The 26925-nt window shown below is 36.2% G+C and overlaps 4 protein-coding genes across 5 annotated transcripts; 2 read left to right on the forward strand and 2 right to left on the reverse strand.

Annotated features, from left to right (window-relative positions):
- Positions 1–312: 312 nt before the first annotated feature.
- LOC140758044 (protein RETICULATA-RELATED 6, chloroplastic) lies at positions 313–8842 on the forward strand. The gene is made up of 8 exons (XM_073094019.1): positions 313–830; positions 2859–3023; positions 3122–3214; positions 3284–3399; positions 6757–6855; positions 6934–7239; positions 7344–7508; positions 8229–8842. Exons 1-8 carry the CDS (start codon positions 426–428, stop codon positions 8503–8505), a joined length of 1626 nt encoding a protein of 541 aa, XP_072950120.1. The 5' UTR covers positions 313–425; the 3' UTR covers positions 8506–8842.
- Positions 8843–9424: 582 nt separating this feature from the next.
- Positions 9425–13392, reverse strand: LOC140778098 (uncharacterized). The gene is made up of 3 exons (XM_073122660.1): positions 13238–13392; positions 13009–13143; positions 9425–9861 (listed from the first exon to the last, which is right to left on the reverse strand). Exons 1-3 carry the CDS (start codon positions 13271–13273, stop codon positions 9682–9684), a joined length of 351 nt encoding a protein of 116 aa, XP_072978761.1. The 5' UTR covers positions 13274–13392; the 3' UTR covers positions 9425–9681.
- Positions 13393–15679: 2287 nt separating this feature from the next.
- LOC140780076 (protein LOW PHOTOSYNTHETIC EFFICIENCY 1, chloroplastic) lies at positions 15680–25721 on the forward strand. Of its 2 annotated transcripts, XM_073125399.1 has the most exons (4): positions 15680–18221; positions 22514–22582; positions 22714–22783; positions 25590–25721. In XM_073125399.1, exon 1 carries the CDS (start codon positions 15925–15927, stop codon positions 18145–18147), a length of 2223 nt encoding a protein of 740 aa, XP_072981500.1. In that variant the 5' UTR covers positions 15680–15924; the 3' UTR covers positions 18148–18221; positions 22514–22582; positions 22714–22783; positions 25590–25721. The 2 variants fall into 2 exon arrangements, with proteins under 2 accessions (XP_072981500.1, XP_072981501.1); XM_073125400.1 differs by lacking the exons at positions 22514–22582; positions 22714–22783; positions 25590–25721 and adding an exon at positions 18974–19394.
- LOC140780077 (very-long-chain 3-oxoacyl-CoA reductase 1-like) lies at positions 20670–26721 on the reverse strand. Its single transcript, XM_073125402.1, has 3 exons — positions 25694–26721; positions 23382–23451; positions 20670–21158 (listed from the first exon to the last, which is right to left on the reverse strand). Exons 1-3 carry the CDS (start codon positions 26329–26331, stop codon positions 20877–20879), a joined length of 990 nt encoding a protein of 329 aa, XP_072981503.1. The 5' UTR covers positions 26332–26721; the 3' UTR covers positions 20670–20876.
- Between the last annotated feature and the right edge of the window lie 204 nt (positions 26722–26925).

Below are 26925 nucleotides of genomic sequence, written 5' to 3' on the forward strand. Positions count from 1 at the left end.
TCATTGTACTCTTAATTTTACTCCTTACTTTTTCCTCTAAAATTTTTCGTGTTGACATTCATATGTTATTATATAACATAAAAATGTGTGTGATATTTTATATGGTTAGGAGGATTAATTTGTTATTAAAAAAAAAGCGAGAGGTCTAAGTGAAAATGGGCATCCATTGAAGGTGTAATTATCCCTAAGAGCAAGAAATTAGGCGGCCACAAAATCGCCTCAACTCCTAGTGTTCGAAGGGGTGGGCCCCGCAGGAACCCGAGGCCGGCCCAAAACTCTTCCCCCGTTAAGAGAGAGAAAAAGAAGAAGATAGAATCCTCTCACTCTTCCTTCTGGAGAGAGAAGGAGAAAGGGGCGAAAAAAAGAAAGATAAAGGCTAAAGAGGATAGTTGGGAGAGGCGCGTTTAGCGAGGCAAAGAACACCGATGGCATCGCACGCCGTCTTCCACTCCACCTCGCCCCAACCCCTCATGGCTCTCCACCGCTCCCGCTTCGCGCTCTTGCCGCCCCTAAACCCTAGCGCTAGCCCTAACCGTAACCCCAGGACTGGGCTCCTCCGCCTCCCGCGCCGGCGGCCCGTGGCGCTGCGGCCCCTCAGGGCCTCCGCAGCTTCCGCGGATGCGCCGCAGGCGCCCGTGGAGCCCGGCGGCCGGGAGGCCCTCGAGCGGTGCTTTACCGCCTCGCCGGACTCCGGGCCGCCGTCGTGCTCGTCGTCCGGATTGGCCCCGTCGCCGGTGATGAAGGGCGGGCAGTACGGGGCGTTTGGCGCGGTGACGCTGGAGAAGTCGAAGCTGAATCTCTCGCAGAAGTCGACCAAGTCAAGCCCTGAGGTATGTGGGAAGAGTTCTGGTTTATGGATTCTTCTGTTTATTTTTTAGATGGCATCTTTGAGGATTTTGGAACGATTTTGTTGGAATGATTAATTGCCCAGAAAATATGTCATCTTTTGGTGCTACTTAATTAGCTAAAGAAGTAGCTTTTGGGCGTTTCAAGTAAGTGATGTATGATTTTGCTGTTCAGAGAGTCTTCTATACGATGGGCTTCTTCTCTTTAAAAGTTATGGGTTGCCAAGTAGGGATTAGATTGGCAGTATTAGGGGGAAATGCTCGTACATTAGTTGCGTGCTTAATTTTTGGTCTTACGTGATTTGGGGGTATAGATTGATTTGTATGTCAACTAATACATTGCTCCTAATATTCTCCATGTAATTTCTGGTAAAAACTGATTCTTTCAGAGATAATAAGGGCTGGAGACAGGAGGTTGTTGAAACAATTGTGATTGTGCCACAGAAGTTGGTTCTAAAGTGAGAAGTCTAAGGTTGCCTTCCTATGGGAAGATGTTGAGTGTTGCAACTGCTGGCAAATTAGAGTACTTGCCTTTTTGCTATGAAGGTTAGAGTTGAAAATTTTTACACATCAGTGGAGCTACCTGGCCAAGATAATGTCTTCCTATAAGAAGAGGATTCCTGATACTATTGTGACTTCTAATTAATTTTCTAAGAAGCCTGGTGTTTCTCTGCACCACTTTCAACATTCTCTCATGTCTTCATCCCCTCCAATAGCTGCACCCTAGTATGAAAATTTCTGCTCTCCCTATCCCTTCCTGATTGTAAAATATTTTTCTCTAGTGTTTTCATAATTGGTATACTTGGGTCTAGAGGATTCTCAGTAATCAGCTGTACTTAGGCGCTGCCTCTTGTGATTACATCATCTTCCTTTCCTTTTCCTCTTTATATATAAATGCAACGTATAAAGGGAGGTTGCATTTCAGAAGCCAAGGATTTCACATGAGAAAATGAGATCAAGAATTGAGGTTTCTATTTTTTTCTTCTCTTGGTTTTTTCATTGGTAATGCTGAAGAAATATTGGAGTAGTTGTGATTCTTGTTGTGCTTTCGGTAGAGAGGTTTGAGATTGATCCAAGTATTATGCTTAGGGTCTTGGAACACTATTGTCATGATAATTCTCCCTTACAAGTTATCTTATGCTGATCAATTAGGTTGAGCAATGAATAGTCCTTCTAAATTACTACTCAGAAACTTGTCTTGAGCTATGGAGTACTCATGCTGAGGAGTTTCTTGAGAAAATGTCAAAGAATTAGAATTCTAGGTAAGGTGAACATAAAGAAGATTGGTAATTTTAGGGCTTCACTAGCTGCTGCGCTAAGTTTTTCCTCCTTGCATCAATCGGCCATCAATTCAAGCATCGAAATGACTTAGTGGGGGTTAGGTTGCACTCATTTACCCTCCCATATCTTGTGTTGCCAGGAGTCTTATGCATTGGAACATTTTTTAAGGAAAATTAACAAGATTCACAATTTGCTACTAGTATTCAATAAATCAGTTGCACCTAGTTTTCTGTATGATTTGACTAATGGTTTGTTTGTCCTATCATGTAATTTAATTTGAAGGAAACTAGAATGGATGTACATCAAAGAAAACTTGAATGGATACAATTCAAGAGTTGCTACCCTACATGTTATTTTGGAATATGATACCACATGCTCTAAAGTGGCTTAGATGATCCTAGAAAATTAGTAGGGATGAGGGGCTTAGTTGATGTGTTGATGTGAAAGGACTCTTTATCTGTTTCGATCCTTTGATTGGAATAATTTGTAGGAGTTCAACATCTTTTCTATGATATAGCCTCTCTAAGTTGGATAGCAGCTCAAACTCTTTTTGTTATTTTAATTTATTGTTGCTGCACATAAAGCATTCGGCCATTTCTTTTCTTTTTCTGAAATTTACCCATATGCTCTATTTCATTTTGAAACCACATAAAGCATATGTTGATATGGCACTTAATCTTTATTTTCTTTTGTTTAGTGCGTGAATGTCTCTTTTGTTTAAAAATGCTACAGACAGCTATCGGTGGTGGCGGTGGCGATATCGGTAAGAAGAATAGTCATGGTGGAGGTGATGGAGGTGATGATGATGGTGATGATGATGACTACTTTGATGACTTTGATGATGGGGATGAAGGAGATGAAGGTGGACTATTCAGAAGGCGCCTTGTTCTTCAAGAGGTAGGCAAGTTAATTCAAGTAATAAATATAGAAAGTGTTGTTGTCAGAAGATAAATGAGCGAAAAATGACATGCAAACATTTCTCTGTACTTTGGCAGCTTTTTGACAGGAAGTTTGTAGATGCTGTGCTTCAGGAGTGGTATAAAACTATGGTGAATTTACCTGCTGGACTACGCCAAGCTTACGAAATGGTATAAGCTATTTCCTCTAAGGCTTGGAACAGTAAATGATATATAGAACTAAACTTAATTGCATTGTAGGGTTTGGTGAGCTCTGCACAAATGGTACGATTCCTGTCAATTAATGCAAGACCAACAACATCTAGATTAATTTCGCGAGGTCTTCCAGAATCTCTGTCCAGAGCTTTTATTGGAAGGTACTTTCCTAAGTCTTTATACAGTTGATAGTGATACGTTTGTGTCTGGCTTGAAGCTCAATCTTTTGTATATCATAGGTTCATTTTGCATGATATTGTCTATACTTCATGTATTAGAGTTTGAGGTGGCTACTCTTCTGGTCTTGACCTGTTGACTACTTTATGATTTATATTAGTATGATAGCACTCAAAGATGCTTCTTTAAGGATATTCATGGACCATGGTTCATAATTTCAGTGAGTTTTTATTCTCTATTTTCATAAATGAAATTATTACATAGTACATATTATGGATCCCAAAACCGGCCGATCCCAATTCAGACTTGAAATCAGTCTAGTGGCTAGTCTCAGTTTGGGATTGGCCGGTTTGGCCAATTCGTCTTGGCCGAATTTGACGAAACTCAGTCATATCGGCCAAAAATAATAATGTTCGTTGAAACTACTTTTTTTTAAGATTCAGGTCAAATTTAAAATGTATGTAACATAGAAGATATTAGTAATTAATGTCATTAACTACCGTTTTTTTTTTCAAATTTTTAGTTTTTACCCTCTATTTCACTCATTTTCCTCCCACTCTCACATTTCATCGAGCTCATTTGGTGGGTCTAGTAAACCCCTCCAACTAGTTCACACTTTGGTGAACTTGGATGAGTTTTTTTTTTATTTATCATTTTCCTCTTTCTTGTGCACTTTCTAACTACTCTTTTCTTACTGCTATAGAATAATAATGAAGAGAATTTTTTTTTCCCATGATTTTATAAAATTTTGTCTAATTCAAGTTGAAATTCATTACAATTTTGAGTGAGATTTTTCTTTAGTTTTAGGCTTCATATATGACTATTTTTTATTTTTTTATTTTATATTATTTTTTTAAAATTTTTACAAAATTTCCTGCATTTGAATTAATATTTTAAAATATTACATAATTAAAAATAGTCTGATCCAATATAGGCTGGCAATACGACCAATATAGTCAGTCCCGATCCCAATACCAAGTTGCAGAACTTTGGTACATACGTAAAGGAAGAGGCTGTTAAATGACTAAGAAGAGAAATTAAACATATCATGGCAGTGAGGCTATTGATAATAAGATGGAGATCTAACAATGTTCCATGAGGGGAAGGTGGCTGCCATCTTCTAATTTTTGACAATAGAAAGTTTGCATAGCAAATTTTAGACTCTTGATGTTTTTGCCTTATGAAATAATTGACAGGGCATACTCAAAGGATTGTATATATAATTATACATGAGGATAAGAAATAGCATATAAGAACATATAAGTTAAATTTTTAATTCATGAAAATTTTAAATTTTAAATAAGTTAATACATTTTTCAAGTTTTTAAGCTTCATATGTGAGTAATTTTTATTTAATTTTCTTCTCATTTTTTTCTAAATTTTTCTGCATTTTAAAATAATATTTAGAATTTTACGTAATTAAAAAATAATTTGATCTGATATGAGTAGCTGATACGGCTGATACATATTGTTTTTCTGAACGGCCGATACTGATCCCGATACTGGGAACCTTGGTTAATAGATAAGAAAAGAGAGGATTCTTAGAACCTTTTTGTCTGTGGTAGATTTGCATAATCTTTTATGATAATTTTGCTGATTATGGAGCAGGGTGTGATACTTATTGGCTATTACCGTAGTTTGCTAACCAATATAAGCATCTTTCCTTTAGACTTCCTACTTATAATTTGTTTTCAATCATTTGTCCATTTCATTTCTTCCTGTTCTGTTTCCTGTGCTGGCTCTGTCATTTTTGTTTGTTTTTTCCTTTCCTCTCAAATGTCTTATGGAGATTGAGAAATATAAGGAGTTCAGTGAAGTCACTATGTAAGGATTACTCCTGTGCCCCTGGTTTTCTTCCTTCATATTCTAGCCCCTGATACAAGGGAAAGGTTCCCTTTCATTAGTGGAATAAAATGCTACTAGAAGAGGATGAAAATTCTTATATATGGAGGAAAATTTGGAATATATGACCTGCAAACTTGTAATATTTGTGGCAAATTTTTTGTAATGGGTTTCAATTATTTCTGTGTTGAGGACCACATTTTTTTTTCTGTTCTAACTAAGTTATATTGAAGACAAATAATTGGATATATTCTGTTGTGTGATAATTATGTGGATACAGTAATGTTCCTTTTTAGTATCACTTTCTGTTGGACATGGGGCTAATTGGATTAACAAATGACAATGAAATGTGGGTGAATTGTTGGAGGAATAACCATAATAACAAATAAAATTGTGAACGATCATTTATAGGGTTGTAGAGTCTTCCCCAGCATTTCCAGGATAGCATTGATTTCAGCATTCTTATATTGGTAAGTTTCTAGAGTGTCCTTAGTTTTTTCTTTAGTTAGAGTTTACAACACCATATGAAGTCTAGTACACCATATATTCCAGGGCTCTTCTCATTTCCCTCAAGAATAGAATTTCATCATCTTTCATTCTAATTAGATTTTAGTATAGATGAACCTTTGGCTCAATACATAACAGATGGTCAATTATAAATAGGAAATTTACGTAAGTCAAGCAAGAGCAAATCCAAGGGCAGACTTGCTCAGCACAAAAAAAATAATTATGCTGGTTGAGTAAGATCTGACAGTTAGAGCTGACTTTGAGCTGACTTTGAGCTGCCAAGTGCTCATTTGTATGTTGATCGTATTTTACCTCAGTGCACCAGCAGAACTAAATTTGTTTTAGGCCTGTTCTGGCTTGGGCTAATTATGTTGTAGATTTGTATAGTTGGTTTGCATGTAATTCTGGATTTCCCTTAATTTTCCATCCCGAATCTTTGGTGTGATTTAATCATTTAATCACATTCAGTGATTAGTTGTTTGACCTTTGCCATTAATTTTGTAATTTATAATTCTTGAGTTTTCTTTTACTGAATTTCAAAGTTTGTAAGATGTAGACAGGGAAATGCATGCCTGCAAAATTAATGTCTAGTTTTGCAAATGACTATTATAGGGTTTTATTCTGTTAAAGTGGAAGAAAATAGCCTTCTATTGGTTTGGCAATGCATTTGCATGTGATACCTTCTGTTTCCACAAATGTTGTGCTATTGGAGTAATTCTCTTGATGAGCACTGCGCATGAAGTTTGTCAGTTTATATATTAGAAGAATCCTCAGTTCTTTCCTTACAATTTTAAATTAGTAATCCTTTTATTTATAATCAAATCAGAAGAACCTTCTTGCTTAGTACTGCTAAATGTCCAATTGATATTTTACTACATACTAACAGATGATATCATGATACTTGAAGTTTTTCTTTCTTTTTCCGTGTTTCATGCTTTTAGTTTACATTTTAAGTGATATCACTAGTATGTAATCTTATTTCTGGTTTACAGGATGATTGCAGATCCATCTTTCTTATATAAGTTTCTTCTAGAATCAGCAGCAACTCTAGGTTGCTCTGTTTGGTGGGAGTTGAAGAATCGGAAGGACAGGTACTTTTTTTTCATCTAGTAGGGACATAAAAGAGGTATTTCTTATGCCTTATGTATTATTCTTGTTTGTTTGTTCAGGATTAAACAGGAATGGGATTTGGCACTCATTAATGTTCTGACAGTAACAGCTTGCAATGCATTTATGGTTTGGTCACTTGCACCATGCCGATCATATGGGAATACCTTCCATTTTGACTTGCAAAACACAATCCAGAAGCTACCAAATAATATTTTTGAGAAGAGCTATCCTATGAGAGAGTTTGACTTGCAGAAAAGAATTCACTCCTTTTTCTACAAGGCTGCAGAGTTCTGTCTAGTTGGATTAACTGCTGGTTCTGTGCAGGGTGCTTTATCAAAATTTTCCTCCAGTAAAAAAGAGGGGAGGTGAGTGGATTTACCCTTGTCTTCTCCAACCTAAGTTATCTTGTACAAGTGGCTGTTTTTATTCTTCCTTGGCATGTGCTTAAGCCTATTGTGTTTTGGTATAGGTTATCAGTAACTGTTCCTTCTGTCAGCACAAATGCCCTTGGCTATGGGGCTTTCTTAGGACTTTATGCGAACCTGCGCTATCAGCTCTTGTGTGGATTTGATCGAGCTATGTTCAACCACTTTGATGTTCTTGGTGTAGTCATCTTTTTCAGCACGGCACTAAGGTTAGTAACCACTCCATCATTTATATCATGCCTCAGTCTACTCTCTTTTATTGAAGTTCTATACTTCCCATCTGAAAGTTATTATTGAGTTGGCTTAACAGAATTTTTTTTTTCTTTCTGAGATCTCTTCTTTAATATTGATCAGGGAAATGTTATCTATTATGAGTGCTTTTCCTTGTCTTTGGAGCATTAGCATGTAACCTTAGAATGTTAAAGAAAGGTTCTTGTATATTGCCCATCTTTTCTGAGATTTTAAGACCACCTAATTTGGCCGTATGCTTTTTGGTTTTGTAGACGAACTTAATAAAATGCTAGGCTGCTCATGTTTAGCTCATGTAGCTTGACAATTCGAATGCACTAATATGTCTGACATCGAGAACCATTAACTTGACTATACATGAATTGGCAAGCAGTTCTATTCTAGACACTGAATCAATGTCTGATATGAGAAGCACGATGAGCCCAGCCATAACCATCAAATTTGAAATACTAATCACATTATTGTGAGCCTACTTTTTCTCTTGAGCAATTGCCGAACCTTTTACTATTCGTTGAAAGTAGAGATGAATGGAGGAAAATGATATAGATAGCTGTTCCCCAGTATTTGTTCCTTCTTGTTTCTGCTGTTCATGATGTTTCTACTTGCCCATATGTTGAATTGGACATAATTGTTCTGCTGTAGTAATCATCTTTTCTATCACTTTTCATGTGGATGGACAGGGTTATGAATGTTCAGATTGGGGAGACATCAAGACTTGCTTGGCTTGGGGTAGAGGCTGATCCACTCATGCAGTCTGACAGTCTACTTAAAGCATACAACAGACCTTCAGAGGCTATTGACAGACCAGAGTCAAAATGGTTCATATCAAAGAATGCCATCATTTCTGGACTTGGATTACTAGGTATCAAGCAGGGCAGTGGGGAATCTGAGGCAACACCCCCAAAGGCACGACGAAAGAGAATTGTCCGGAAAAAGGTGAGTGCAAGTTCAGCATAGTGGGCGCGGCTTCCCTGCGGAAACAATTTTGTATGCGAGGTATATCCTGCCCTACAGATTATTGTCAGGAATGCGAACATGGAAGATTTATTCTTGGAAATTTTTTGCGCAATGGAGAGACACGGCACGAGGACTTGCAAACTGTAGTTTAACCGAGGGTTCAGTGTCAAGGGTGCATGTTGTCATCAGCTAGATTTTTTGTTAATTTGTTTTGTTGTTATATTCCCCTCTGTGGAGATGTGAACCAGACTATCAATTTATTAGTCGTCTCCCTTGCAAGAGCAGGAGACTGCAACTTTCTTTAGAATGTCATACACTAGTACGAAAGTTTATTCAAGAGAGAGTTCTAATAAAATTGGAGAAATATATATATTTTTTTCATTCTTACTTTAGAAGAAGACAAGAATTAATTGTTGTATGGTCATGAATTTTACATCCATCAGTTAAAATCCAGCTGTGGTCGATTTTATCGTTTGCATTGCTGCCATCTCATAAGATGAAAATATGTATGACAATACATCAGAACAAAGATTCACCTTATTACAGAGATAAATGAAATAGAGGCTGGCGCAGCCACATAATGCATCATGTTTCCTCAAATAGTAAGTGAATCTTATTGAGGAGGCTTTATCATTTATATAACTAGCTTATCATTGGTTCCTAAACTTCTCCTATGCTTCAAAGCAGACCAGATCAATTTATAGATAGACCTCTCTCTATATAGATGAAGGTCACATTGAGAATGTTATTTATTGTCTGATTAATTGCAGCCAAATCTCTCAAATAGGTTGAACTCAGCTCCGATAGAAAAGAATCCGGTATCGAATGCGAATTAATAGTCTTGGAATTTGCCATGACAGAAATATTAGAGCAAAGGATTCCCAATCTTTACAGACTTGATGCTGGAAAATTTGTACACTTTATTTCTGTGAAGCCTCTAACTACTTGATATTATGAACCAAGAAAATATACTTGTCTCCTAGTCTTCTAATTGGACTTACTTTGCATAGAAGTTTGTAGAATTACTCCACAAGAACACATAATACACTTTCTTTCTCTCAAAAAAGGGGGAGAAGACACACTACTCCACTGATCATTTTAGTAATCTAGCAAAATAATCCATTCTCATTAGTCACAAGATAAATGTTACATCTGACAACAAGAATGTGATTGTCTTCATGATTGCTCGAGAAGATTCTTCAAGTACAAATTCAAGATGTATCTACCAGATGACTGCACATCAAGCCTTTTCTCACTAGGTTCATATTTTCCTTTGCGTAGCTGGTATCGGTGGGTAACGGCTGAGACTATATAAGCCTGGCCTTCTATCGTGACACTCTCCCCACAATGTATGTTCTGCTTAACAAGAATAGAGCAATGAGAAATTTAAGAAAAATATAAGAAAATGAAAATTCATGATATTTTGCCTTTATAAGCCAACCGATATCAAAGGTATGACATAGCTAAACAGATCACTTAAAAACATAAAGGCAAACAAACTGTCTCCACAGATAGGAATTGAAAATTTTAAAGGGTCAATAAGTATGTGAACAGAAGTAAAATATTTGCATGTATGCTACAGAAAAGACATGGATGTATAATATTGTGACACAACTCTAGCATTTCCACTTTGTTGTCTTACAAATGTAAACCATGCAAAGCTTCATTTGTGTGGTTACCAGAGCTTGCTCTAATCTGACAGAAGAGTACCTGTGATTCTCTTCCATTTAATCTCAGGGTGACTACAAAGACTTGGCAAGTCATCAGATACTATTTGAACAAGTTTGCAACCTAAAAAGCACCTGGAAATCTGGAACTGGTTAAATTTTTTCTAGCATTAAGCTCATGTTGCAACACATCAACTGCTTCTATCTTATTGTCATGAAGATTGTGAACCTTGACCTTATGCTGTGAGAATAGTGTATTTTCCATCAGTCTCATGAGTCGAAAAAAGTGTCTCGGCATGATACACTAAAAAGCTTTTCATTTTCATTGTTTGGTTAACCATTCTTAATTATACATTCCACTTATCATGTCAACATCAGATACATTCATGATGTAGAAGCACCATAGTGTGAATACGATGGGTTCTCGTACCAAAGATAGACTACGCAACAATTCCTTTAAGATCTGAACGTATTACAAGAATCAGTCCGCGCAACCGTAAGAAAATATTCGTCAGATATTCTTCGGTAGTCTAAAAAATTACGAAACCAATTGGGTTAGATCCGTAAACTTTCGTATTTACGCCTTTGACATATTCGAACTGCAACTGGGACAAAAACACGATATAAAGTGGGTGATGGTGGTGGTAACGACTGGAGTGGATGTTAGGGTTATGGATGGGTATAGAGGTGAAGGTGAATGGTGGATGTGGTTAAGAAATGTAAACGAAGAGAACGAAGTGGTCGAGATCCCGAAAAAGAGGGGTGGCTCAACAGACGAGGGAAATTAGAAGTTAGAAGAAACTTTGCCAATTGTAGAGGTAGAAGGATGGTGAAGAGGGAGGAGGGAAAGAGTCTTGAAAGAAGATAGGAGGCAAGAAATCAATAATCCAATTCCATAATGAATTTGGCTGTCATTCACATACTTATAGATGCTAGCCAATAAGTCCTAATAACAATAAGTAACCCTAATTCTAGAAGTTTTCCGTCGATCGCATTCGAACTCGTTCGATGACGTTCGAACGCACTCAAAAAGCTTTATCTCTGTATGTACGAACGCAATGCAGGCGTTCAAACGCGGGAGTTCAAACTGGCCCGACCACGTTCGAACGCACAATATGGGTTCTCTATATTCGCGAACCTAATACATGCGCTCACAAAGGCATTTGAACGCAACCCCTCTTACATACGAACGCGACGTACATGAATTTTATTTTAATGAAAATAAGCAACTAATGTAATAAGAAAAGATCCTAACTAAGTCTATCAGAATATTTGAAAAGAACATCAACAGCACAAAGTCTAGATAGTTTGCAAACTAGATGTTCACATACAATAGATAGTTTGACATTAATATCCTAAAACTACAAGGAGTTATACTAAACTCGTATTTGTTTGTCCTTTTATGCTATAGCCTAATTTGCACGTCTAGCTTAAAGTATGAAGATTGCCTGTTTGACTTTCATGACCTATCACATCGAGATAGCTGGTAGATTTCTAATAAAATATTTGATTTTGGCATTAATAAAGAGGAAAAAAAGGAGTTCTCTTCTGAGAAAAAGTAAACACATGCTGTAAAGAAAATAGGAAAAGTTTGTTTAAAGGAATATTCATGGAATTAAAATTACTGCCACTGAAATCATTAGACTCTTTCAGAAATGCCATTTATGATTAATTTCTAAAGAAATATTCATGGAATCTTCCAAACGAGTGGCTGCCAAAGTTAACATATGCATTCAAAATGATGATTATGCTCTCTTTTTCTTAAATTTTAGAATGACTAATATGTGTCAGCAAGAATATAAGAAATTCACAATTCTTGGATTCTGACCGAGATCCTTTCTTCCACAATATTGAGTATTGTTTGGTAATTTAAAGAAAAAAGAATAATTTTCGCAGACAAGTTTTAACTGTTGTTAATTAGATTGAACTGACAGTACGACATTTTCAAATGAGTTCAATGATTTCGCTAGCCATTATGATATTTTGGAGTATTTTAAAAGTTTTCACGGGCAATTATGTAGAAAAGCTTAAATTTTAACTGTAGTAACTAGTAAGTTAGATGAAGTTAACAGACTGGCATACTTGAACTAGTCCAATGAATTTTAGTGACACTTATAATATTTCAAACAATGTAGCGCAAAATTCTGATACTTGAAAAGTCGTCAAATGGTAATTATCTAAGAACCCTTTTTCTTTTATGCTTCTTCTCATTGTTTGCTTGTGAGATATCTTCAAGGTGTTGCTACACACAACTGTTACTATAATTAACACATTAATAACCATGTAAGTGAAACTTATTTCAAGCATCATGTTGTTATTGGCTTATTGCACTTAGGCCCTAATCTGATATCTTACTAATTCCTCAAATGTGAAAAATTAGGTCTTTTGAGTCATTGTTATTCTTTGTTCGCAACTTCAGAAAAAGTCAGGACCCCAAATACTTCTTCACCTCTATTGTTTACATCCAAACAAGAATCACACTTAAAAGTCTCTTGCATATGAAATTTTCTCAAAATTGATAATCAGCACCTTGATGATTGCTGATGAACGATGTCAATTGCTCATGGATCGCCACGATGATTGCCATACTTTCATCAATAAGAGGCTAAGAAGACCATGTGGTAGTCGACCCATGATATATTCAGCAATGCTTTTTTAGTAACAATAGACAGAAGGATCTAGAACAACAAATTATGGAGAGACAAAAAACAATCAAATGCTAATTCTTTTTCTCCTCTAGTTGATCTTAATAAAGGATGGTTAACACTAAAAAAATTGTACTTCATTCTTTGAGCACAAAAGGTTTAACTTTCCAAGTGGAGCTCAACAAGCATACCATCGGGAAGCAACGGACGCCAAGATTCCTGGGCGGCGGCGTGATTTCCACGACCTTAAATGGGTGTTGGTGGTCGCTATCTCTATCCTTCTCTTTCTTTCTGCACATTATCTGTTTAAGGAAACCACCATGTACCTGCATACCAACCATTTGTTGAATTGCCTCAACCAACTAAGAGGTAAGGAACCTCCAGGAAATGCAGACATTTGAGAAAGGGGGAATTGGGTACCTTGTGATGGGAGATGGAGGTGGAAGCCATGGCCATTTGGGTATGTGGTGTTCGTTCTATTGCGTCAAAGAGGAAATTTGGGAACCTTTGTTTTAATACGAACACAGCCCAGAGAATGGCAAAAGATATTTGCTTCCAATCTGGTGGTTGGTATTGCTGAATGCTGATGGTCGGAGGTACGGTCAGTAAACCGTTAGAAAATTACAATTAAAAAAAGGAAAAAAATGCGAATTCTCGTATATGCCCTTCTAAAAGTCTCAAATTAACACAAAGAGTGATTTCTATGAGATCAAATGATAAATATGATAATAAAAAAGTAAAAAATAAAGTATTTTTTTAATTAATTTCCCAAAAAATATTAAAATACCTAGAATATTATTTATTTAAGGTAATAAAAGTAATGCGATTATAAATATAAGCAAAATATAGGGTGTTTTAAATAAATTTCAATAATTTTTTATTTGGATAAATTATAAATTATTCCTCAGTAGTTATGACTAAAATCAAATTACTCATAAACTTCATTTGTTTCGTTTTACTCCTTGTGGTTTAGATTAATATGAAATTATTAGTTGTTCTAGTATCCATTTCATATTCGAAAACAAATTTTTTATCTAACCTAGCGGCGTAAAAATTTTCAGATTTGAATTTGGATATGGATATACGAATTAGGTTTAGATAGATTCATAACAATTATGAATTCAAATACAAATTCATATTCCGATATATGTTTCTCGACAAACATATAACTTGAATTCACTGGTATTTAATAGATTTTGAAAATGTTCTAGCTCTCCTAACCGCTTAGTCATAACTTATTTTCATCCTCCATAATCCATGTTGCATTGCTAAATATAATAAATTTATTAGCATATTGCGTATCAAATTATCTATCGAGCCGTGAAAAAGATTCAACAAAAGACTTCCGAATCAATTTAAATTCCTAGCTCGTATTTGTTTAAGATCCGATCTGTATACAATTTTATCTGAATACGATTTTATTTTGATATTCATCTAATATTTGTATCAGGAGCAAAAGTTTAGATCCAGATGTGGGTCAATCACTATCTAATTATATGCACTCAATTTTCACTCCTGTGGTTTGATCAAAATTCTTAAATTTTATTTATATTACTAAATCTCTTATAGTTGTAAGTTATATATAACTATGTTAGGTAGGCTAATTTTGATATAAAGCCTTTTTCTCTTACATCAATCAATTATAAAAGTCTTTTTTTTAAAAAAAAATTATTGTCTTATTCTTCTTTCCTCGCAAGATGAGGTTTTTATAATTTAATTGCATTTAATTTTTTGATTACAATAATGAATTCTAATGTGTACCGTAAATGTAAGTTGTGTGTATTCTACTATAACAAAATGTGTATCGACTATAGAAAATATATCCAGTCAATTTTATACACTAAGTTGAAAACTAAATATTGCGAGGTTTCTCACTTCTACGTGACATTGCAAACTTTTAAGAAAATAGATAATATAAATGGCAAAATGATAAAAAAAAAAAACTAACAATTTTACATAAAATTACTGTCACTATTAATTTTGACAGAAAAAACCAATGATTTCACATAAATTAATACTATGAGAGGTTAAATGATACTAATAAAAATTTAGGAAGGAGTCATCTCAATTTGACGTAGCTCGAGGATATTTTTAATAAATTTTAAGAATTTTTATAAATTACACCATATATTTTACCTATTTTGTAATTCATATCCCGTCACCCCATCTTTGAGGATTTTGTAATCCGACCCCTAATTTTCTCGTATAATTCTTATTTAATATCCTGACATTATTTTGACTAACTAACATCGATCAAGTTACTATAATATACCCCCACCATTTTCTTTCATTTTTCATTTCCCTAACTATCTTTCCTATCTACCTCCTCCACCGTTGCAATCATCGTCGCCGCCTCTGCCGCCACCACTATCTTTCCATATTCCACCCTCCCCCTCCTCTTCCTCTACTTCTTCTTTTTTGGGAAGATAAAAAAAAAATAAAGAAGACTAGAGTAATTTAGGTGTTTATAAATTATTTTATATATTATAAGAAATATTTTTTTTAGTACTATCTAAGTTAACCCAAGATATAATATGAAAATTATAGAGAAAAATGAGAGTTTAGATTACAAATCCTCAAAGCGGAGTGTGAATTATAAATAAGTAAAATATAAGATATGATTTATAAAAACCCTAAATTTTATTTTAAAAAAAACTCCATTATAACAGTATGACCTGCACTCGGATCGGATCTAGTAAGGATCTAAATCCAACCCGATAACTAATTCTAGTACAACCTATTGGATTCGAACCATCGAGCCAACCAGGGTTAACCAAACCGGCAGCCAAGCCAACGTTGGCTGGCCTCTGCACCGGATTCGAACACTAATCTCAAAGTGAACGGCTGAGAGTGGTCTTAGCGAGGGACATGCGTTCTTCTTTTACTTCAATCCCTCCCTATCTCTAGAAGCAACTCCTCACCTCTTCTCACTTGTGAATCACAAGGTAATATCCAGCCTCTACTCCCTTCCCAATCATACTCGGAGAACAGGATTTCGTGTTGGGTTGCCATCTTGTAGATAGTTCATAAAGGCTTCTCTGGATTTCTGTGGTCATTCATGTTGTTGTCATCGGAATCTCACTTCTGTGCATAAACCCATCTCCGAAATGCAATCTTTAAGCACTTTACACTTCAAAGGAGCCTTTTTGGCGACTGCCCATCTCGATCCGGAGAAGCTCTGTTCTCATAGATTGAGGAAGGGAAGGAAAAGAAGATGGTATTTTGGTGGGACAAATGTTAGCAGTTGCTGTGCTCACCAAGTCTCTCTTTCATGCAATTATGGTGGTTTGAGGAGTTCAGGCGTAAATTTGGGTTGTGGGTTTTCACGCAATGATCCCAAAGTTAGCTGTAGTGAAAGAAAGAGAACTCCTTTTGGCAGGTACTTTTCTATGGTCTTGGCATTAGAGCAAGAAACTGTTGGGAGTGATCATTTGGAGATTAGTTCGGATAATTTGGATGATGTTGGAAAATGTGAGATAGTTGATGACAAGGAGGAAGAAGAAAAAGTTGTGGACTATGAAAAGAATGATCGTAGTGGTGGGGTTAAATCAGTTGGAAAGAGGAGGGTCGATGTCCGGGCATTGGCGTTGAGTCTTCACAACTCTAAAACAGCAGATGATGTGGAGGAGTTGTTGAAGAACTATGATGATTTGCCCCTCCCTGTTTATTCTTCCATGATCAGGGGCTTAGGGGTTGATAAAAGATTAGATGCTGCATTTGCTGTTGTTGAATGGTTGAAGAGGAAGAAAGAGACAACCGGTTCCATTGCTCCAAACCTGTTCATTTACAATAGCCTTTTGAGTGCGGTAAAGCAGACAGAGCAATTTGACAAAGTTAAAGATGTTTTAGAAGATATGAAGTTGCAAGGCATTGTCTCAAACATTGTAACTTACAACACTTTGATGTCTATTTATCTGGAGCAAGGGAAACCCCATGAGGCCCTCAATGTTCTTGCTGACATAGAGAATCATGGTTTATCACCATCTGCCATTACCTATTCTGTTGTCCTACTGGCTTACAAGAAAATGAATGATGCAAGTGGCGCACTTGGGTTCTTTGTCAAGTTGAGAGAGAAGTATGAAAAGGGGGAGATAGGGAAAGATAAGAGTGAAGATTGGGAGAATGAGTTCCTAAAACTTGAAAAATTTACAATTAGCATCTGTTATCTAGTGATTCGCCAATGTCTTGTAGATGAAGAAAATCCAACTGGCAATGTTTTAGATCTTCTAAGTGATATGGATGAGGCTTTGTTAAAACTAGCTAGAACAGATTATGAGCGGCTTGCATGGGCATGTACTCGTGAAGACCATTATACTGTGGCTAAAGAGTTGTACAGAAGACTAAGGGAGTCAGATGATGAAATCAGCTTATCAGTGTGTAATCATCTGATATGGTTAATGGGTAAGGCTAAAAAATGGTGGGCAGCTCTTGAGGTTTATGAGGACCTGTTGGATAGAGGACCAAAGCCCAATAATCTATCATATGAGCTAATCATTTCTCACTTCAATATCCTACTCACTGCTGCTAGGAGAAAGGGGATTTGGAGGTGGGGTGTTAGGCTGCTGAACAAGATGCAAGATAGAGGCTTAAGACCAGGAAGTAGAGAGTGGAATGCAGTCCTTGTTGCTTGCTCAAAAGCATCAGAAACATCTGCTGCAGTACAGATATTTAGAAGGATGGTAGAGCAGGGGGAAAAGCCAACTATACTCTCTTATGGAGCTTTGCTTAGTGCACTTGAGAAAGGGAAGCTTTATGATGAGGCACTTCGGGTATGGGACCATATGTGTAAAATGGGTATTAGCCCAAACTTGTATGCTTACACAATATTGGCGTCACTTTATATCGGAAAGGGTAATCCTGAGATGGTAGATTCTGTCCTTCATGAGATGTCTTCAGTAGGAATTGAGCCAACCGTTGTTACTTTCAATGCAATAATCACTGGATGTGCTAAGAATAATATGACTAGTGCTGCTTATGAGTGGTTTCACCGAATGAAAGTTCAAAATATCAAGCCTAACAAAATTACTTATGATATGCTGATTGAAGCCCTTGCACGAGATGGTAAACCAATACTTGCCTATGAGATGTACCTAAGGGCTTGCAATGAGGGGCTAAATCTTTCTTCAAAATCATTTGATGCTGTCATCGAGTCATGTGAAGATTATGGTACTAGCATAGATCTAAATGCTTTAGGTCCTCGGCCATTTGAGAAAAGGAAAAACATCACGATACGAAGGGATATGTCAGATTTCTGTCACTTTGCAGATCTTCCTAGGAGAGCAAAACCTTTTGACAAGACAGAAGTATACACCTCACACATGCAAGAATGATAATACTGTGGTTGGACATATTTTAGGTATACTAGAGTTCTCATATATGCACAAACTCCGGAGGAGAATTCATTGTAAGGGTCTTTGCTAGCTTTACTTGAATTATCAAATTACAGTTCATATTACTTGTCGTGGCTCATAATAAATTTCCTTATTTTTCAGTTATGGGTTCCAAATTAACTAATTCAACCGAGTTTATACTTTGCTTTGCCATCTATTGAGGATGATTTGCTAACAACAGCAGAAGCATACTTCTGGCTTTTATTTATTACTATTTTTTGTTCATATTTTTACGTCCAAATCATATAGCCTGGTTTCCAACAAACTAGTGGATAACACTTATATGGATCCTTTTCCTCTATCAATTCTATTTAAGGTAAGATTGTTTGTTGAATTGAGTATTGTCGTGCCTTTTCTTACAATTTCCTCCTATCTGTTGTTTTGATCTTTCTCCTTGCCAGTGCATTCTACATTCTTCTTTGAACATGCCTGAATATTGTCAATTGATTCTTTCATAGCTTATCCTCGGTTGGAGCTAGTTGCTACCTAATTTGTTTAGATATGCTCATTTTTTATCCCATCTTTCAAAGTAACATCACTCATCCATCTCAACATCCTCAGCTATAGTTGTCTATGTTATTTCCTAGTTGCCTAGCATTTTGATCCATAAAGCATGGGTAGTAGATTTATGGGATAATTACAAGGAAACTAGTAGATTTATGCAATAATAAAAGTTCATCATCATCTCATCCAAGCCTTAATTACAAGGATGAGTTATAGCACCTTGAATGAAAGTAGCTGAACTTCTATGCTTTTCCCTTTCTAGAAACTTCCTAGTTAGCAAGAGAAAAGGAGGGAATCTCAAAAAAGAGAAAAGAAGGGATGAGATGTACAATGACAGAGATGAGAATATCCCCATCAAATGCTTCAGTGCTGCATTGTCATATAGGAGACTTTTATTTCTAGGCAAGGAAGATAGGAAGACAGAGAAGTGTTATTTTCATTTCCTTGAAAAAGCACTAAACAAAGCAGAAGAGTTTGACAGTATTTGTCTAGCTCCTAATTGGATGACAATGAGGTCTGATAACAAGATGGAACACGAGCCAACTGGATAGTGTTTAGATGGTTAAAGGGGGTTCATGTTGTATAAGTATTTCGGGTTCAAATCCCAATGACATCATTTTAATTGGGATGCCAATATTTCTTGTAGGTGTTGTATAATTATTACATTAAGCTGCGACCTGTTATTAATAAGCAAAGAACTTCTAGAGCAGTGGTGAAAATTTGTGTGATGTATTAATGTGCATTACGCTTTGGGATTCAGCAGGTTATTTCTTCTAATTAACGGTTTGAAAGAACTGAGCTATACATCAGTGAAGTCAATTATTTTGGCTTTTCGAAATGAAAAATTAGATGGATGTGTTCTTGCTTTGCAAGGCCATGCGATAGCTCATGTATTTGAGGTGGAAATGAAGGAACCAACACGCAAATGTTCTTCTATTTCTAACATTGTTATGACATGCCTTTTTTATGCCATCTGTGAATCCATAGGCAACCTTTTGTACATGATTTAAAATGACTCCCAGTACCTGGTTTCTTGCAGATACACATCTAGTTTAACAAGTCTGGTAATTGATTGTAGGAAACCAGAAATGTTAGGACATACTTTTACTGTCAGTCCTTTTCTTTTTCTTGGTCATTCCTATCAATGCTACACTTCAGGAGCTGCAGGTTTTCATGGCTTCTTAGGAGTTAATGCTTTGTAAGAAAGAATGGATGTCATAAATTAAAAAGATATAGAATTGGACCCACTGCTGCAGTCTATGTTCATTTTCTTCTCTTGTGCAATAATTGGTTTAACTATAGCTTAGGTTTTGCTTGTAGTAGTGTGCTAACTTTTTCTTCAAGCCTGTAAGACAAATACTATCAATTTTCAAAATACAAAGAGATGGGCTGGAAACTCTTACTTAAATTAAACTAGGAAGGAGCTTTTGCAAAATTTAGGTGCATTCAATTGAACAAAAGTGTAAATTTTCTTTCCAAAAAATTAATGTATGGCAAGCACAGAAAAGCTAATGAATCATAGTGTTCTCTCCAAAAGAAAGCATACATTTTGAGAAAATGGAAAAAAAAAAAAGAAGAAGGAAAGGGTACATTTATCTTGAAGTAATAAACCTTGCTGGAAAATTACAATACAGGCACCTCTTTTCCTTGAACCCTAGATTTATCTTGAAGTAATAAACCTTGCCGCAAAATTATAATACAGGCACCTCTTTTCCTTGAACCCTCTAGCTGTATTCTCTTGTGACAGTCTCTGATACTATCTATCATTTTGGAGGAGTTCCAACAGAGGATTCTCTCTCTGTAATAGGGATCACAAAGTAATTCAAGAAAAATATAGCGGAAAAGGAGGTCTCTTTTAGAACTTTGCTTGACACAAAAGTTAATAACTGGCCTTCATTTGGTTCTAGTATAAGGGAACCTTAATCAAGAATTAGATCCAAAAAGTACCTTTTCCACATATTTTTTTTTCATAGTTGAACATCCGATATGAAAAATCGTGCATAAGGAACAAAATTATTATAGTATCACAATCAAAACCAAAAAGTACAATACAGAAAGAGAAGGTGGATAATGCTGAAAACAAATTGTCTTATAGCACAACCAAGCTGAGGAAAATATAAGGTTTATGAGTGAAGTTGAACAGTAAACTTGGTACATATAGCTATTTAGTTATGAGTAGCAGCATTGCGTGCCTCTGTTCTGAGCCGCTTTATGATTTCTCTCTGTCTCAGATTAACACGCAACCGCAATTTATCATGAATGAATTCTGGTACCAAGCTTGCAATCCACCATTGAAGGAAATGAATGAAATTAGGCATGCACAGCGCGTCATGTCCAATCCAACGAATGGCGGCTTGAGCATATTCACTTGATGATGGTACAAATACAGAACGCCTTTTAGCTTCAGTCAGTCCTGATACCATCTTTGTTGCCACAAATAAAGGGACCTGCATAATTTAGGGAAGGACTTATTGTTAGAATGTAAAAGATCAAATCCACCTCTCTATCATCTAAAACCTTTTAGAAGATGATAATCTTAAAAGCCCTAGGGAATTAACTAACACAGCGTACTCAATATAATAATGAGAAGAATAAAGCGTAGAAAGGCAAACGTAAATACACATGAAATTTTATGTGAAAAAACTCCTTGTAATCCTAGATAAAAAACCAGGGATCCCTTCTCCAGGATCGAATCAAACATTATCAAATTAGTAGATACAACGGTTGAAATCGTATTTTCTCCCAAGAACCACACTTCAAAAACTTGATGGTCCAAATCAGAAGGCCATGGATTTTTCAAGTGGCTCAGGCATTCAAACACTTGATGGTTTCTCGGGTGCTGATGGATTGGTCATAAAATCATTCCAACACTTGCAAATTCACACATACGACCTATTAAATGTAACTCAAACAAAAATGTGAATGTCAAAATATAAAAGGTTAAGTACATCACTCTATGTCAGCTTAATTAGAGACCTGGTAGTAGAGCAAACTTATGGCTCAAGAACTAATGCAGTCAAGTTTCTCTCTATATATAAAAGTGCAATTACATGATACCTTTAGAGAAGGATAAACATAATTGTAGGGGAACATACACTTGAAGAATGAATCTTATGAAATTCATGTAGAAATCTATTGTCATCGGACTGGAAAGCACTGTGGAGGATTTCGTAATCTCTACATTGAAAGGACTGCTCAATACTGTCTGACAGGGAAAACAATGCAAGCCAGCAAGAAAGCACAAAAGACGGTAATTGTGTTGCTTCTTTGCAAAAGAAGTCAGCATAAGTAGACAATTTTGAGATCCTACTAGTGGAAGTAAAATTGTCTTTGAATTTGACTGCGTGCATATTGTCAACAGTCATGTAATAATGTCATCATTACATGTTACAAGAATAAAATCAGACTACCAGCTAAGTAAAATCCCCTGGAATCTAAAGTGTTCAAGTCTCCTATTGATCACTTAGGAGCCACAAGATAACAAAACTACAGATAGCTGCAATCTGTTTAAAGGTATAATATATGAAGAAATTTACCTAGTTAGGTGTTATATATGTTCTTCCTGAGTGAAGCAATATATGCCATAGACCTTAATGATGAATATATATTCATTCCAGGGGGATAATTTCACATCTTCTTCACATGTCCTCAAGCTTGGATGTGTGCTCCAGTATACATTACATAAAGAAATTTTGTTGATATGCAGTCAAGATTTAGATAGAATAATTCCTTAAGCATCATATATCTTATCCAAAATACATATATTGCTTGATTATTCATCAATATTTTATCCAAAATACAGGAATGACTTACTCCATGTAGGTAGAAGGTTGCAGGCATTACATATCTTACGATCTTGGGATCAAGATGGGTAAGCTGTTCTATTTTCTAGTCAATTAGTCTCATTATATGTAACAAATTGTTACAAGCGGCATATAGATATTGTTTATATGGCTCAATGCTTATATAAATTGACGGGTGTTTATGATTATCTGGTTGTAGCTATTGGGTTGCTGAAATTGAGTGGGTTCAAAATATACAACCACCAGAAGGGTCAGCAGACAAAGAAGATGTAAGTATGTCTGTTTGAATATTACGATACTATAAGTGGGACACATTAACTAATATTGCTTACAACAGAATTACGATGATGCAAAGAAATTTGCTCCAATGATTCTCAATCGCTCCAATGATTCTCAATCATGATCTTCTTTTAATTGTTTATGCTACCTTACTATTATTTTAGTTTTTTTCATTCATACTGTTATATCTTTCATAACAAGTTGTAATTGAGAGGTTTGTCCTAGAAAGTGAACGTACAAAAATAAATGAAAATCTTTCTAAACATTAGTTTGGTTAATGGATCTTCAAATTTGGCAGACACTATTCTTACTTGTCCTCCCTCATTATGGCTCAAAATTTTCTAGTCCTTCACATACCTGACTCTTGCATGCTTCATGTTTTTTTCAGGCCATTTTGGAAAAGGACATAATAGATATAATGTTGCAGTTTCAACATGAATAATCCTAATGAAGACTTCTTAGAATTAAGAATAATTAAGAAGTACAGTACGAAAATTTTACAAAGAAGCTTTCAAGCCTTTAGAGTAAGAGATGTTTCAGGGTGCCAGTTAACTCAAATTACAAGAAGTCAGATGAAATTCGGCTTACCTGACATTGAACATCAATTCCCTTATCTTTATACTCATGATAGAGGCTTTTCGACAATTGAGCAACATACCTGTGCAGAAAATAAATATGCTCAAGTCTCAATGTCAGCATGAAAGACTTGAGGAAAAAACTAAAAGAAGTTCCAGTGATAGCTTAGAATTTCATCAAAATAAGTTAATTAACGATCCATCATATCCATGAAAACCATCTCATTTGGGAACTTTGGAAGTGATCTTATCATCGTCATAGCATTTTTCTTGAGAATATGGGATTGATAAAGGTCACGAGTGAAGGTTCCATATAAGAATTGCTCTATAACCAATTGTCCTACTATCATCTTGGCACCATTTAGAAAATCCAGCAAGAGAGAGACTACTATAAAATCTGTATGCCCCATTATAGAACTTGGCTGAAGTCAAGTAACCCCAAACACTCGTCTTGTTGAAGTGGAGGGCTGAGTCATCTGGATTTTTTCTCTTTATCTATCCAACAAAGAGGAACATAAGGCACTGTCAAGTATAAAATGAGGGCATATTCGCATAGCTTTATCCTAGTGCTCAGGGGATAAGCCTCCTGCTTCAAATATTTTGAAGTAAAACAACATTTTAAAGCCAGAAGAAATCAGAAAATAAGCTAAAAATCTATGAAAAGATCAGAAAATAAGACATAAAGCAGTTTCAAGTTTCAGCAACAAGTTCTATACTTTGCTTCTTAGCCTACTTTGCATCAGCTTAAACTCAACAAATAGCCTGAAACATAAAAGCAAATCAATTTTTGCAAACACTTAAAATTTAATATAACAGTTGTAATTCTTGACACTTAACTTACAAATAAAGTAAATATAGTTTGGGTACCGTAATTAGACAATAAGTCTGGAACTTCTTTAATCGTAGATGGCCATGTCAACTCACAACAAATGACAAGTAGTCAGGTACCAAACAAGCACAGTCTTGACTCCAAAATGAAGGACTAAAGGAGACTAGATGATATCAATCTTTGAGAATCAATGTCGATCTGTGCTGATCCGATAGACCTACTTAAACAAGTACGGGATATTTCTAGCAAAGAGAGTCTTACTGAATTAGCAAGTTCATTTTTTCTAAAGGTCATGCCTGATAGTGCCAACAAAGTGAGACAGGGGTAAGTAAAACCTTGACATGGAGTCCAACTGTAGTATAACTTAGCTAAAAATATAAAGAGAAGTTATCCTTGATATTCAAAAAGCATTGGCTTTTGCTTCCCATCAGCTCAGGTAATTTATTCACAAAAAATGAATAGTTAATAAACATAGAGTCAAAGTGGAAAAATGGTCTTGGTGTGCTATTTAATTATGTATTCTCTTAAATTTCAATAGGAAATTTTCATATAATTATAAGGTGTGTGGTTATTCAGAATGTGAGGAGGTTGGTGATCAATAATTGAAATGAAAATATTTAGATCATATAGGAAAGAGAAAGGTCGAAACATGCCTTGGACATACAGGATGGGAAAGATAGTAATGGCGTTTCTTTGACACAAAGCTTTATAAAGAGGTGAATGCCAGAATAGGCTTCATGCATCAAACCTTAAATATATGGAATATGACACTCTACCTTTGTAGTCAATGTTAATTTAAATTTTGAAACTTATCATAACGTATTAAATTTTTGATACTTCTAAGTTTTAACCTGATGATAAATATGTTACTTTCACTAAGAATGATTTTAGTAACACTGAAATAAGCTGACTTGAAAAAAAAAGAAGAAAAACATCAATATTTAAGACTTGTTTCCTTCTCAAAGAATGGTTGATGTGTTGAAAAATGAAAATTGAATCTTAGAGCAAATAGTCTACTTTTTCTATAACATTATGGCGATTTAATTGACAAAGGGTCTGCTCAGTATATTTTTCCTTGAAATCACATCATAGACTGAATAATCAAGGTATAATAACTTATTATATCATATATCAAAATACACAACCATCAGAAAAAAAAAAAAAAAACTGTGAAATGGCTAATACCATCCCCCTTTATCTCTTCTCTATTACTAGTAATACTGTCTAATACTGTCCCCTTTTTTCTCTTGGCACTTCATTGATTTACCACCGATCACTTTAAAATTTCACAATTATTCCGTATGTACTATTCAGTGTATATTAGAAGCCTATGCTTTTGGTAACTCACAATCTTCAAGACTAATCTTTGTAACGTCTTCTTTGTCAAAATAGTATCCATGCATGCAAGCAACCAGCATTCAAGACTAAATCATTAGAAATCTAGTCAGAAAAAAAAAAGAGGAGAAATCAACAGAGGAGGATGCAAGAAGGCTAACGCTTTCGTCGCGGCGTAGACAGCATAGAGCGGAAATGAAGGCATCACCACCGTCGACCCCGACCCAATATTCACAACCGCACCTCTTCTCCTCTGAAGCATTCCAGGCAACACCACGCGTGCAATCTCCGTCAACGACTCCAAGTTCACCTTTATCATCCTCACCCACGCATCAACATCCACCTCGTGGAAGAACACCGCGCTCGGCGTCGCCACCCCGGCATTGTTGACCAGAACACCCACATCAAGCCCTTCGATCGCCCCCTTCAGCCGAAAGATCCCACCTTTAACATCCACCGAGAGGTCAAACACCACAATTTTGATCTTGGTCGTGGGAGATACCCCCCAAATGGCCTCGGAGACCTCCCCGAGCTTGTCCGGATTACGGCTGACGAGGACCAAGTTGAGGCCTTTACGGGCTAATTCGAAGGCCATAGCTCTTCCGATGCCGGAGGTGGGTCCGGTGACCACGGCCCACGACCCGTAGTCGATTAATTGCTTTGGTGGGCGGAGGAAGTAGGAGTAGACCCATCGGAGGAGGGAGATGAAGGATCTCGTGAGGGTGAAGAGGCCAAGAGAGCAGAGAAGAAGAACCCAAGTGGGTTGGAATCTGAGGTCGTCCATGAGAGAAGACGGCATTGATTTCTCTACTACTTTCTGGAGAGAGAGAGACAGACAAAGAGACAGAGAGACAGAGAGGGGTTCCAGTAGCCGTTGCTGCCAGTTACTGGAGAAGTCCAGTGGTAAGCAGTCACTGGATATATGGACAGCAGATCCTGTGCAGTCCCTGATGCAGAAATTTCATGCTCCGGCTAGAATCAGCTGGACAAAATTAATCTCGACTCTCAAGCTCTCAGTTCTCTTAGGCTTGGCTCATTTACTTTATTTATTAGGTATTTGAAGAGATACCCAATGTATCTCTATACAGAATATCATCTAAAATATTAGGAATAGAGTTCGACCCAGATTGCCATGAATTCTCTCATTCCTGCCCTAGATGAGCTAACCAATTGGCCACTTGATTATCTTCAGTAAAATAGGGAGAGTAAAATAAAATGTAATAAGGTGGAAAATATTATGTTTCATCGCCACGAGAGGTGGCTCTTGTTGCATAAAATGCTTGAGAAGTTTGAGAGTCGGAAAGTTGGAGAAGCTGTGAATTGGAGCTCGGAGCAATGCAATATTTGATAGTTTATATTATAATTTTATCGTAAGAAATAATTTTGATTGAGT

The sequence above is a fragment of the Typha angustifolia genome, chromosome 3 (assembly GCF_048772165.1).
Source record: "Typha angustifolia cultivar Huaian chromosome 3, ASM4877216v1, whole genome shotgun sequence".
In the NCBI taxonomy this organism is placed as follows: Eukaryota; Viridiplantae; Streptophyta; class Magnoliopsida; order Poales; family Typhaceae; genus Typha; species Typha angustifolia.